This window comes from Stegostoma tigrinum, chromosome 32, assembly GCF_030684315.1.
Source record: "Stegostoma tigrinum isolate sSteTig4 chromosome 32, sSteTig4.hap1, whole genome shotgun sequence".
Taxonomy (NCBI): domain Eukaryota; kingdom Metazoa; phylum Chordata; class Chondrichthyes; order Orectolobiformes; family Stegostomatidae; genus Stegostoma; species Stegostoma tigrinum.
Genome location: NC_081385.1, coordinates 30,377,404 through 30,391,374, shown reverse-complemented (window position 1 = coordinate 30,391,374; position 13,971 = coordinate 30,377,404). Strand labels below are relative to the sequence as shown.

Sequence of the window (13,971 nt, the reverse complement as noted above, 5' to 3'; positions counted from 1 at the left end):
CAATTTTATTCTACCCCTCAGTTCAATGATTCTGGAACCATTTCACTAGCTGAGCTGTTTCTTTTCATCCTAATCTATGCCAGTTCATCACACTGAATGAAAGTGTGACCTGCTTGGACTGTTAGGTCAGTAGATTTACTAACTGAGTTATCCCTTTGCATAGTTGGCACCATTTCTGAAAATCCCAAGCTCTGGAGCCTTTTAGTTACTCTAAACCACTTCTATGTTGTAGCTATGGATACGACGATCTGCTCAGTTACTAGCAGTCAACATTAGATGCATTCTTTAGTTGCTGGCTGAATGGTGTTTCCAGACAGAAGCTGAACAAAGGTTTTGATCTGACAAATCACTTTGGATTGTTGCGATTTACATTTTTTTTCAGCACGATGGAACATCACTCTGTCTCAAAGATGAGATGTTAAGGCAAAGGCACATCTGCTCTCTCCTCAGGGGACATCAATGGTTCAAAGACCCAATTTGAGGGAGAAAAGGGGAGTTTTTTTTTCCATCTTGGCGAGCATTTAAAACAAGATAGACTAACAGTTCTTTACTTAGTTGCTGTTTATGGGGCCACCCTATCTGCAGATTGTTTGCTGCATTACCTATGACTGTCTCTACACTCATTTCAGTTGCTGTAAGGGGTCTTGGGATCTTCTGAAGTGATTACATTGCTGGGTGCTGGCTTTTCATTGCTTCCTTACTGCTTGTATATTACTGAATGGCCCTTCGTTCCTCTGGCCTGTGCAGAGCAGCCTAAGGCTTATCATTACCAATGTGAGGCTTAAAACATTTCCACTCCTCTAACATGTGACCCAAAACATTCACATTGTTTTACTGGCTTTACTTACTAAATAGTCAGTTAAGTTATTCCCTCTTGGGCTGAATTCTGCTGGTTTATTGTATCTAGACTGATAGAACATTGTTCATTTCCCAGAAGTGCATTTAATTTTTTTTTAAAATTCCTAAGGAACACTCTGTGTTGAAAGGCATATCATCATTTTGTCCAAAACACTCTCTTTTATCTCTGAGCAGTTATACATTCAACTCTTCCTTTAGTCCCTTCATGCTGCCTGATCCTGTGAGTTTTGATTATATTGGTGTGATAACAAAGCCCCAATTAACAGAAAGGAACACAGGCTTTTGGACCCATGAGTTTCTGGAGGTTAAAGCTGTCAGGGATTTCAAACCCAGTGGCCAAGCCTTTAACAAAGCCCTGTTAATGACATTCCTGTATGACGTTGGTAACAGTACCTTGGAGCTGAGGATGCAATGGAGCTGAATTCAAGTGTGATACAAAAGCCAATAGATGGGATGATTCTATAACTCCTGTAACATGTAATTCCTCAGCCTGGACAGCACTGAAAAGAAAGTTAACATCTGCATGTTTAAGGTTGTCAAAAAATATCTTATGGTCCTATCATTAAAAAGAATCAGAGTTCTGGTATTCTGGCAGGTTTTCTTTCATTCTTCCTCAACTCATGCGTACAAAATGTTATTTATTGGCCTGTAGATTGTGTGACCTTGCGTGGAAATTGCCTGCAGTGTTTGTCTTAAAGAATGACTTCATTGGCTGTAAGGAATGTTGGAAGATCCTGAGGTTGCGAAGTTGCTATATAAATGTGATTTCTCCTTCAAATGGTTTCAAGGATTGTGCATGTATGGAATTACACGATACGAGAATTCCCAACAAGGCTGTAGTACATGGCACTTGTCATCAGCTTGAAGGAGACTTTATGCCAGCTGTGGTACATTTGGTAATGCACTAACCTCTGAATCAGAAAGTCACGGGTTCAAATCCCACTTCACTTTCCAGTAGTAGTAGGAGATATATTGTTGGAAGTACTTTCTTTTGAGTAAGACATTAAACTGCGGCTACATGTGCCTCCTCAAGTGGGCATGAAAGAAACCATGGCACTATTTCAAACAACAGTGTGGGAGTTATTCATTGTTTCTTGGCCGCATCTCTGCCTCAATCAACATAAAATTACAGATCAGCTGATCATTATCACATTGTTGCTTTTGGGATCTTGGAGTGCAAAAGTTGGCTGCTTTGTTTGCTACATTTCAATGGTCACTACATTTCCAAAGTATTTCATTGGCTCTAAAGTATTTTGGAGTGCCCAATGGTAATGAAAAGTGCAATATAAATGCATGTTTTATAAGCTTCAAGGGAATTAGAGCTGGTTGATTCATTGAATCCTGTGTGAATTAAGTAGACTTTCAAAAAAAAGTTATTTGCAAGTTGTTTTTGCAGTGCATTGGATAATGTGTTTGGGACATTTAGTACCAATAATCTGATTTAACCTGAGTTTTGCTTGTTACATAATTTGAAAATACCAAACTGATAACTTTGTTTGTCCGCGATTTTATTTCTTCTTGCACCTCCTCTACGTGTGATGATTGAACTCATTAGCACCTTTTCTTCGTAAAATTGAAGCCCTGGGCTCATTGCAGTTATTATGGAAATAAAATGAACTTGCAGCTTGAAATTGAGCAGCTTTTGTGCCATCGCCTGTATTACACTGAATCCTTGTGTCTCAAATTACCCTTTACCCCCACCTCCATTTTCTTGAACATGCTCTTTTCGCTTTTATACTCCTTCGCTGTACCCCCCACCCCACTTGTCTCTACCACAACCCCCACTTTCCCCTCTCTTCCTGCGTGCTGTCTTCCAAATGCTGCCCTCCCTAACCACCCCATCACACTCTGCTTCCACCTCATCACTACAGCACAATCTCTCCCATCCTTCAACCCCCACACTCCCTCAACTTGACAGTTGTTACATCTATAACCTTGTATATCGCAGGGTGTTTTTTTTAATTGTGTCACCCTGCTGTGAATCTTATTTTCAGGTCTTGTGTGAACACAGGTTCAGTGTGAACAGTACGTGTTATGAGGAGAAGCTTTCTCCCTGTTGTTATAATTTGTTAACCTGCCTTATTTCCCGACAAGTGAACATTCAGAACAACATGACACCAAAGTTGGGTGTATAATTAATGCTAAGGAAGACTGCCGCAGATTTAACCAACATTAACTGAGCAGAAAGTGTATGCAGTTGGCAAGTGAATTTCAATTAGGGTGAGTGTGTGAAGGTAAATTGGGGGAGAAAGAATAGAGAGGGCTACATGCCTTGAAGAATAATTATAACTGGGACAGGGGAGCAAAGAAATTAGGGTCATGGATACACAAACCACTAAAAGTAGCGACACAGGCCTTAAAATGTAAATAAATAACAAGAGTTCACTTTAAGTGAGGACATTGAAAAGCCATGAAGTGATGATAGACTTGCGTAGAATTTTGGTTTGACCACCTTCATCAGCGTTCTGTGCACAATTCTGGAAAGGTTCCTGACCCTTCCCCTGTCCACCCCAGAATGAATCAGAAACCCACTGACAACCGCAGAAGAAGCCTGTCCTGCAGCTATAATTGCACTGTAGATATACTACTTCGGTGGAGAGTGGGATTTCTGCCCCTCAATGGATGGATGTCCCACCTTCTGGCAGTGCTTTGTAGTTCTTATGGGCAGGACTTCACCCAGACCCAAGGAGAAGGCCCGATGGAGGCCCAGAACTTGGGGGAAGTGACGGGCATTGGATGGGCAGTGTTCTAGTGAGTTTTGAGAAGATTTGTAGCTCAGGTTGAGGTTCTGGATGTGAGTTTGCTCGCTGAGCTGAAAGGTTAGTTTTCAGACGTTTCATCACCATTCTAGGTAACATCATCAGTGAGCCTCTGACAAAGCGCTGGTGTTATATCCCGCTTTCTGTTTATCTGTTTAGGTTTCCTTGGGTTGGTGATGTCATTTCCTGCATTGGAAACATCAACAAACACATTGATTTGGAGCCAATCTACCATCCTCTGAGAAAAAGAACAGGAAATGCCATCACCAACCCAAGGAAACCTAAACAGATAAACAGAAAGTGGGATATAACACCAGCGCTTTGTCAGAGGCTCACTGATGATGTTACCTAGAATGGTGATGAAACGTCTGAAAACTAACCTTCCAGCTCAGCAAGCAAACTCACATCCAGGGCAGTGTTCTCATGTGGAGGTCGACCCACCTCTGATAACTAAAGCCGAAACACCCAGAGAGACATGCTTCACCCTATAATCTGTTAAAAAAGCCCTGATCTGTTATAAAGGAGTGGTTAAATACAAATTAAACCCCGACACTCTCTTTATAATCAACAAGTAACAATTTATCTATCTAACTCTAACAGTTAACAAACTGAACGATTAACAAACTGAATAAATCCCTTCTAACCACTAACTACTCCTGAATAAAGCAATATTCTAACGGTATGCTGTTCTGATAAGTACAGGTTCAACTTATATAAAATAAAATTTTTTAAAAATTTAGTATTTAGTCTCTTGAAATTACAGCCACGTTTCGAGTTCCAAAATGTTCTGTGTCTTTTCCAATGCATCCTTCTGTCAGGAATGTCTTCTCCATCAAATTCTTTTGTCAGGAACATTAATTATTTGTGCCATAGTTCACCTTCATTTAGATGACTCTAAGACTTAAACAATTCTGTAAGAGACTGTGAGTCTTCATTTCAGAGCTGGGAGCTGTTCTGTTGGCAGATGATAGTTGGCTGTCCCCCAATTTTCCAAATGCCCTCATCTTATACCCTTTATGACATAACGGCTTTTTCAATAGGATTGGTCCTATGTTGTCAAAACCACCAGATTTTAATGTAATTGTTTTTTGGTATCTAAGGGCCTGGTTTAAATTAATTGGTTAAATTTGGAAACCTGTTGTCTTGGTAAAAAAGCTGCTTTGCCTGCTAACAGTGTAGCCTTTTGATACAAATTTTTCAATTCAGGTGATCTGTGTACTGGCAACCCCAAAAACATCTTTTTTGAATCTAAGCATAGAAAAAGCATATCATCTTTTATAGGGACCACACACTGCTTTCCCCATAGCAGTTTACAAACATCAAATTCTAACACCCTGCCTTCTCATCCACAAGTACTGTACCCAACTTCATAAGGGGTGGGGAGGTGGGGCGTTGGTGTGTGGTTTGACAGCCTTTGGGAACGGAACATGGCAGGGGTGGGGAATGATAAAGGACATGGATTTTAAAAGTCTGATTATGGAGAGAAAGGAAGGGGATGTACCTTCTGGATGGGATGGGATGTACACAGGCCACCCTCCAAATATAGTGTCCCCAATATCGTACCCCCACTTCATCCCCATACTTTTAAAATCTTCTTTAAGATCATTTCTACCTTCCTCAACCTTATTATGGCATGGGCAAGGTCATACGGGGTGGGGGGGGGGGGGTGTCAATTGAGTTTTAACAACCTCTGTTTAACTTTAATGACTATTTACATGGTGGGCAGGTTGCCCATTTGTTTTAGGTGAGTGAGCACAGGGATAGGTAGGAAAGTGTTGTATTGGGTGTCCAGCCTGTTTTCTGTTTCCCCACCTTGCCAAAAACACATCTGGTGGCATGTTGTAAAATCTAGCTTCTTGTCTTCAGGCACAGGATAAAAGTGTAATAAAGATTTACAAGGATATTACTAGAACTGAGAGGCTGTATTTACCCAGGAAAGGTTGAACTGCTGGAGATAGTTTAGAGAAGGCTGCAAGATGACCTGGTCGAAGTATTTAAGATTGTGGAACGGTTTGATGGGAATAGATGGAGAGAAGATGCTTCTATTTTTGGGGGAGGCCAAACCTAGGACCATGACTAAAAAAGTAGTCACTAGCAGGCAAGACAGAAATCCCAGGCCTGAGCACAGCAGGTCCACCAGATCCTGTTTGTTGGACCATGGTGTACCCCACCCCTTCCTGGCCAAACCAGTGGTGCTGAATGGCCAGTTTCTGTGTTATACATGCTCCATAATACCGATTGGTAGATGGTTATCTTAATTAAATAGAGATACTTGTTCAAAATAAGAACAATATTGGTACTGTGCTGTATTTTACAATCAATCTCTATTCATCATTAATATGCAGAAGTGAAATCAATGTGCAAATCTCTGACATTGCTCAGAGACTGAGCTGACAAATGCACTGATTTATCATAAATATCGAAAAAGTGAAAGAGAAAATGGTACAGGAATTGCAATGCTTGTCGGAAACACAATGTATGTATTAGACACTGCCTCCTTAGTTTGCTTTCTCTCAAATTTCAACAACGAAGTCATCAAACTAGGTAGTTTTTGAGTTACTATAAATAGGCAACGTTGTGTATCTTCACACATGGTTTGTGCACATCCTTGTGGTTATTTAATAGCAGCTTAAAATGTTTTGAGCAGCGTAACTTGTATGGTTCCCTGTCACTTCTGGCCTAAACTTCACGGTCTGTCTCTGGCGTGTAATGCACTTCTCCGTTCTCTCCACACACCATTTAAATGGCTGCTTTGATGGAACACCAAGCATCATTTTCAGTTTTTGATTAAATTCCAAACACTGGGAATCATTCTCAGCTTTTGATTAAATTAGAGAGTGAGTGTGTGTGGGGATTGTTTTTTAAACATGTACCCAGGCAGCACCATGCCACTCTCCAGATCTCTCATAGCACGTTACCAGAGCATGTGGATAACCTATGCATCATAGTCAGTACCTCCGACATCCAATATCCTCTCCTTATCTCCAACATTCCTCTGCTCCATTCTCAGCCCAATTCCAACCAACCATTGGAACCAACTGGCTGAAAGCAACATTGGAAACTGCCATTAAATTCAGAAGGATCTGCAGGAAGTCACTATTCCAGTTGTTAACTCTCACTGCCCCCTATTCCTTCCAGCCTCTCAATTATTATTGGATACTGAATGTTATTTGGCTGCATTGGCATGATTGTACTGCCCTCTCACTCCTCTCCTTCCCAAGCTAGGGATGCTGAGGTACAAGCGGATGATGATTCTGTCGCTCCGATAGTCATTAACTAGCTCAGCCCCGATCTCACACACACTGCCTGCTCTACGTGGTTCAGCTGATCAGTGTCTTCAACATCTTGGACATTGACGAACCAGTCTCACTGCTTTTGATGAGCAGAATTAGAGCTGGGGTCACATTCAGTTTTATATCATAGCTCATTACTTAACAAATGTGACTGCTAAGTACACTGCTGTGAGATGCTGCAACTTACCTGTTCTAACATAACGTAGATAGTTTGCAAAAAACATTTTCTCCAGCTGTAGGTGCTGCAGCCACCAGGTCTGTGTTCCCTTATCCCCAAGACAACCGTCATGCCTGTACTACTTCCAACATTTTTTTTCTTCTTCAGGAAGTTGGAATTGTGGTGTCTGCAAAGATTAAAATTCCCCACATGTAGTTGATTAGAAATGATGCCTTTAATTTAGCTATTAATGTTTGTTATTGTGCAATCTCTGGGTGAGATTGCGATCTGATCTCGGTTTTACAAGTGTACATGTGATTCCCTGATCTGCGTGGTTCTGTCTGGCATGGTTTCTCATTACTACGGATATTCATGAGCACAAATATTGCCTTCTTTTTGTGAATGCTGTAGCCAGTGGTATATGGAGAACACTCTTCCATTTCATGGCCTAGTGTCAGTGTGAAGTACTCGCCAGTCAGGGGTGTCACAGTTAAATGCAGCGTAAAGCTCTCTTTATCCTGCCTTTTGCAGAACCAAAAGGTCACTTATTCAATAGCAACATGAGGGAAATCAGTTTCACGCAGCAAGTGACAAGGATATGGAATGTACTGACCAGAGTGCTGTCAGTACCTGTTCATTTGAGGCTATGATAGAGTCATACAGCATGGAAATAAACCCTTCAGGCAATCTTGTCCATGCCAGCCAAGATTCCCAAACTTATGTTGATAAGTGTGAGGTTATCCATTTTGGGAGGAATAACAGGGAAGTGGACTATGTTTAAAATGGTAAAAAATTGCAGCACACTGCTGTGCAGAGGGACTTGGGTGTCCTTGTGCATGAATCACTAAAAGTAGGATTGCAGGTGCAGCAGGTAATTAAGAAGGCAAATGGAATTTTGTCTGCCATTGCTAGAGGGATGGAGTTTAGAAACAGGGACGCTATGCTACAGCTGTCTTGGGTCCTGGTGAAGCCACACCTGGAGTACTGTGTGCAGTTTTGGTCTCCTTACTTGAGAAGAGATATACTAGCGCTGGAGGGGGTGCAGAGGAGATTCACTCGGTTGAGTCCAGAGTTGAGAGGGTTGGATTATGAGGAGAGACTGAGCAGACTGGGATTATACTCATTGGAATTCAGAAGAATGAGGGGAGATCTTATAGAAACATATAAGATTATGAAGGGAATAGATAAGGTGGAGGCAGGGAGGTTGCTTCCGCTAGCAGGTGAAACTAGGACTAGAGGACATCGCCTCAAAATGAAGGGAAGCAGATATAGGACTGAGGTCAGGAGGAGCTCCTTCACCCAAAAGGTTGTGAATCTGTGGAATTCCCTGCCCAGTGAAGTGGTTGAAGCTACCTTGCTGAATGTTTTTAAGGCAAGGCTAGATAAATTTTTGATCAGTAAAGGAATTAAGGGTTATAGTGAGTGGGGGAGTAAGTAGAGCTGAGTCTCAAAAAGATCAGCCCCGATCTTATTAAATCGTGGGGCAGGCTTGAGGGGCCGGATGGCCTACTCCTGCTCCTAGTTCTTATGAACCAGTCGCATTTGCCTATATTTGGCCCATATTCCTCTCTGCCTTTCCTTTTCAGGTACCTGTCCAAATGCCTTTTAGATGTTGTAACTATACCTGCATCTACTGCTTCCTCTGGCAGTTTATCCCACATATGAACCACATTCTGCATGAAAAGGCTGCCCCTCAGATCACTTTGAAATCTTCTCCTCTCACCTTAGAAGTACACCCCCTAATTTTGAAAAGATGTCCACTATTCACTGTACCTATGCCCAGCATGATTTTATCAGCCTCTATAATGTCACCCCTCAACCTGTTACACTCCAGTGAAAATCCCAACGTACCCAGCCTTGACCTTATAACTCAAACAGTCTAGTCCTGGCAACATCCTGATAAATCTTTTTGAACCCTCTCTAATTTAATGATATTCTTCCTATAGTAGAATCAACCAGAATTGCACACAGTACTCCACAAGTGGCCTCACAAATATCTTGTACAACCTGAACGTGATATCCCAAGTCCCATATACAAATGGTCTGAGCAATGAATGCAAGCATGCTAAACACCTCCTTAATCACTCCGTCTCCCTGTGACGCAACTTTCAATGAACTGTGTACCTGAACCCCTAGGTCTCGCTGTTTGACAACACTATCCAGGGCCATAGAATTACGTGTCCTGCCCTTGTTCATTTTACCAAAATGCATTACCTCACATTTATACAAAACTATAAATAGTAGAAATATCTCTGCTAGGGGCACCGCAATCTATTCCCTAACTTCGCGCAACACCATGGACGTACTTGATCAGGCCCCGGAAATTTATCCATTTTTATTTTAAGACCTCTAGTACATCCTCTTCTGTGAAGTGGACTGTTTTCAAGACATCAGTATTTATTTCCCCAAGTTCCCTAGCCTCTAGATCTTTCTTCACAATAAAAACTGATGCAAAATATCAAAGTGCAGTTATATTATTACCTAGAAAGGAAAGATGTGTAAGTTAAGTAGTAAAGGCAGACGAGTGGCATGAGGTGACTTCCTCCATTTTAGGATCAGCATAGGCATTGAAGGCTGAAAGGCTTCCTTCTCTGTTATGGCCCTTCTGTGATTCTGGAGATCCCTGGGGGATTGGCCATTGAACAGAGAGAGAGATCATGCATTTACGCTGCGTCAGATTTGAGTATCAACTCATTTCCATCTGCCCCAGCTAATTGTGCATAACGTCTCTTAATTTGGCAGTGAGGCTGGTCATGTGAGGTAGAAGTCAGAGACTGGAGATCTTGGTAGTGGGAATAATATTTTAACCCTAGAAATCAGCCAAGCATCATTTCAGTCTTAAATCTCAGATTTTTGACTGAAAAACGTGTCTAACCCACCCAGAGATAGTAGGAACTGCAGATGCTGGAGAATCTGAGATAACAAGGTGTGGAGCTGGATGAACACAATAGGCCAAGCAGCATCAGAGGAGCAGGAAAGTGGACATTTTGGGCCTAGACCCTTCTTCAGATAAAGACCCTTCTGAAGAAGAGTCTAGGCCCGAAACTTCAGCCTTCCTGCACCTCTGATGCTGCTTGGCCTGCTGTGTTCATTCAGCTCTACATCTTGATATCTCTAACCCACCCAGTCGGGCAAGAGACAATAACGTAGTACTAATGTCACTGGACTAGTAATCCCGAAGCCCAGGCCAACATTCTGGGACAGGTTGAAATTTGACCATGGCATTGCCTTTTTACTTGGTTGAAAGTGAACCTAGAATTGCCTTCCCTTATGTGCCAGTTGGGGGCCCAAGCTCATGGACAGTTGTCGCCTTTGGAAATGGGAGATCAAATGGGGGAGGTATGCATATGTGATTGGAAGTAGAGCAGGGCTTTCCTTATCAGAACCCGGCTATTGTGATAAGTGCCTTTCTTCCTTTCCTTCCTTTCTCTGCAAATATAGGTGAATCTGGAGCTCACCTCTCTCCTACAGGATGGAGAGGACAAGAAGTCAAAGACTAAACGTGGTGTCCTTCCCAAACATGCCACTAACATCATGCGCTCCTGGCTCTTTCAGCATCTTGTGGTGAGTGAGCGATTCTCTCTTTGTGTGATGAAGGTTAACATGCTACACTACTTGTTAGAGATTGAACAACGTCAGTACAATGTTTGGTAAGCGGGATTAAGCTAGCTTCATTGGCCAAATGACTGGAGTGTTGTGCAGGATTAGAGCAACAGCATGGGCTGTATTCCAGCAGTGGTAGTTCATGGAAGTCCTACCTCCTCACCTTACCCAACACTTGTAAAGTGGGTCACCTTCAAGTTACACTTAACAACTAAGGGAGAAAGAGATGCTTACAGTTCTTAGAGGCCATGGTTCTTTACCATGTTTGGTAAGATGTCTTTTTTTAGCAAATACACTTAAGTCCAATTCAAAACACTTTAAAATCAGCAAATTTCCCCAGGGTGTATTTCTGTCGCATTTAGCGAACAATGAATATGGTCCAATGGACATTGGTAGCAAAGATTAGCAAGTTATTTTCCAAGAAAACTCGACGTAAAAATGTGTCATGCACACAAATGTGAAGTGAATCAGCCTTAAATTTTGAAAGCATTACTCACCTTGTTATAAATCGATAATAATGAACTCTTTCCATGTGTTATATTAAATGAACCTAATGGTGGATAATGGGGAATCTGTAGATGTGCTGTACCTGAATTTCCAGAAGGCATTTGACAAGGTGCCACACCAAAGACTGCTACATAAGGTAAAGTTACACAGTATTACAGGTAATATATTGGCATGGAAAGAGGATTGGTTGACCAATGGAAAGCAAAGAGTAGCGGTGAATGGGCGTTTTTCTGATTGACGATCAGTGGCTAGCGGTGTGCGTCAGGGATCAGTGTTGGGACTGCACTTGTTTACAATTTACATAGATGATTTGGAGTTGGGGACTAAGTGTGGTCAAAATTTGCAGATGACACTCAGGTGAGTGGTAGAGCAAAGTGTGAGAAGACAGTGAAAGTCTTCAGAGGGATATAGATAGTCTAAGTGAGTGGGCAAAGAGCTGGCAGAGGGAGTACAATGTTGATAAGTGTGAGGTTATCCATTTTGGGAGGAATAACAGGAAAGTGGACTATGTTTTAAATGGTAAAATGTTGTAGCACGCTGCTGTGCAGAGCGACTTGGGTGTCCTTGTGCATGAATTGCTGAAGGTAGGCTTGCAGGTGCAGCAGTTAATTAAGAAAGCAAATGGAATTTTGTCTGCCATTACTAGAGGGACGGAGTTTAAAAACAGGGAGGCTATGCTGCAGCTGTATAGGGGCCTGGTGAGGCCACACATGGAGTACTATGTGTAGTTTTGGTCTCCTTACTTGAGCAGGGATATACTAGCACTGGAGGGGGTGCAGAGGAGATTCACTCGGTTGATTCCAGAGTTGAGAGGGTTGCATTATGAGGAGAGACTGCATAGACTGGGATTATACTCATTGGAATTCGGAAGAATGAGGGGAGATCTTATAGAAACATGTAAGATTATGAAGGGAATAGGTAAGGTGGAGGCAGGGAGGTTGTTTCTGCTAGCAGGTGAAACTAGGACTAGAGGACATCACCTCAAAGTAAAGGAAAGCAGATGTAGGACTAAAGTCAGAAGGAACTTCTTCACCCAAAGGGTAGTGAATCTATGGAATTCCCTGCCCAGTGAAGTGGTTGAAGCTACCCAGCTGAATGTTTTTAAGGCAAGGCTAGATAAATTTTTGATCAGTAAAGGAATTAAGGGTTATAGTGAGTGGGGGAGTAAGTAGAGCTGAGTCTCAAAAAGATCAGCCCTGATCTTATTAAATCGTGGGGCAGGCTTGAGGGGCCGGATGACCTACTCCTGCTCCTAGTTCTTATGTTCTTATGCTCTTATAGTCTGGGTCAGATCTGATGCTAATAAATTGCACAAAAGAAATTTGTCATCATCAGAGAAGTGGTAGAAGTGGCTAGTAGAGAGGAGTTACCTGTCTGCACTGAATCACGCAGCAGCAATCACATTGGAAGTGGCAGGAGAAGGTGAGGACACTTGTTCTGATTTAAAATCGCTGTAATCTTACAAAATAAAGGGTGATCTGCAAGATTGTGGCAAAATAAAGGGGTTTATTGTCTTGCAGCTAGAACTCTGCAAACCTTCGTTCAGCTGCAAACGAAAAGAATTTAAATATACAAAGAATTATTCAGGAGGTATAACGTCTTTCTTCATCTTATTAAACTCAACAATGAGTGAATTGGATTCATGCTGTTTTTAGAAAGCATAGAATTAGCTTATCGCATGGAATTTCTGTTTTTGCTAAATTTTATGAAGTCATTAACCTCCTTAAATGAAGTGGTCGCCACCCTAGTTTAAGTCGCAGATGAAGCACTTTGAAATGAAAGCGTTAATGTCACACTATGAGTTTTGAATGCAAAGGTGTGGTTACATTGAATGTTGGTGTGTGTCATCTGTGGCTTTCATCCAGAATTTAAATCCACAATCTACAATTATCACAAAGGACACAAGGGCTTGTCAGGAAATAATCTTTATACAGAGAGTAGTAAGAATTTGGAATCTGTTGCAGAGACCATAGCTTCTTTTAACAGGGAACTAGATGATAAAGAGAATGATTACGAGTGTGGGAGTGAACAGGAGAATGAAATTTCCCCAAAATGCTCCAGCAGAATAGTAGCCTGTATTCATGCTGTTTTCTGTGCTATTCTGTTATTCATAGAGCTGTGGAGGTTTGTAGCACTAAATGGAAAGATTTGGCTCATTTTGTGTGTGTTGGCTCTTTACTGAAATAATGTACAACTAATTCTTCTTTACATGCAGCTCTATATAGAATCATAGAGTCACAGAGATGTACAGCGTGAAAACAGACACTTTGGCCCAACTCATCCATGCTGACCAGATATCCTAAATTAATCTGATCACATTTGCCAGCATTTGGGCCATATCCTTCTAAACCTTTCCTATTTATATATATCCCCCACCCGCCCAGATGACCTTTTAAATGTTGTAGTTAGACCAGCCTCCACCACTCCTACTGGCAGCTCATTCCATACATGCACCAACGTCTGTGTGAAAAAAATCGCCCTTTAGGTACTTTTAAATCTTTCCCCTCTCATCTTAAGTCTGTGCCCTCTAGTTTTAAACTCCCCTATGGCGGGGAAAAGACCTTGATTATTCAACCTGTCCATGCCCCTCATGATTCTATGAACTTCTAGAAGTCTTATTTTAAATTGTCCCTTGAACGATGGTCTTGGTTTTTATTATCCCTGTGGGAAAAACACAGGCCCGTTCGAGACTTTCTGCATAAAGATATTTCCTCTAATCTATCTCAACACTATCTGAACTTTAACAAAATAGGTGCCTCTCTGTGATGGATAGTTGGTCCTACTTAATGATTGG

The 13,971-nt window shown here is 41.7% G+C and overlaps 1 protein-coding gene across 30 annotated transcripts in view; it reads left to right on the top strand.

The window, feature by feature from the left end:
* pknox2 (pbx/knotted 1 homeobox 2) overlaps positions 1-13,971 on the top strand; it is a 422,222-nt gene that overhangs the window by 379,235 nt on the left and 29,016 nt on the right. For 29 of the 30 annotated variants that reach the window (XM_059639008.1, XM_059639006.1, XM_048562476.2 and 26 more), the window contains one exon: positions 10,509-10,631. The exons of the other annotated variant lie outside the window; for it this stretch is intronic. In XM_059639008.1, the coding sequence (XP_059494991.1) occupies positions 10,509-10,631 (123 nt within the window). The remainder of the gene's footprint in view (positions 1-10,508; positions 10,632-13,971) is intronic. 30 annotated transcript variants of the gene reach the window in all.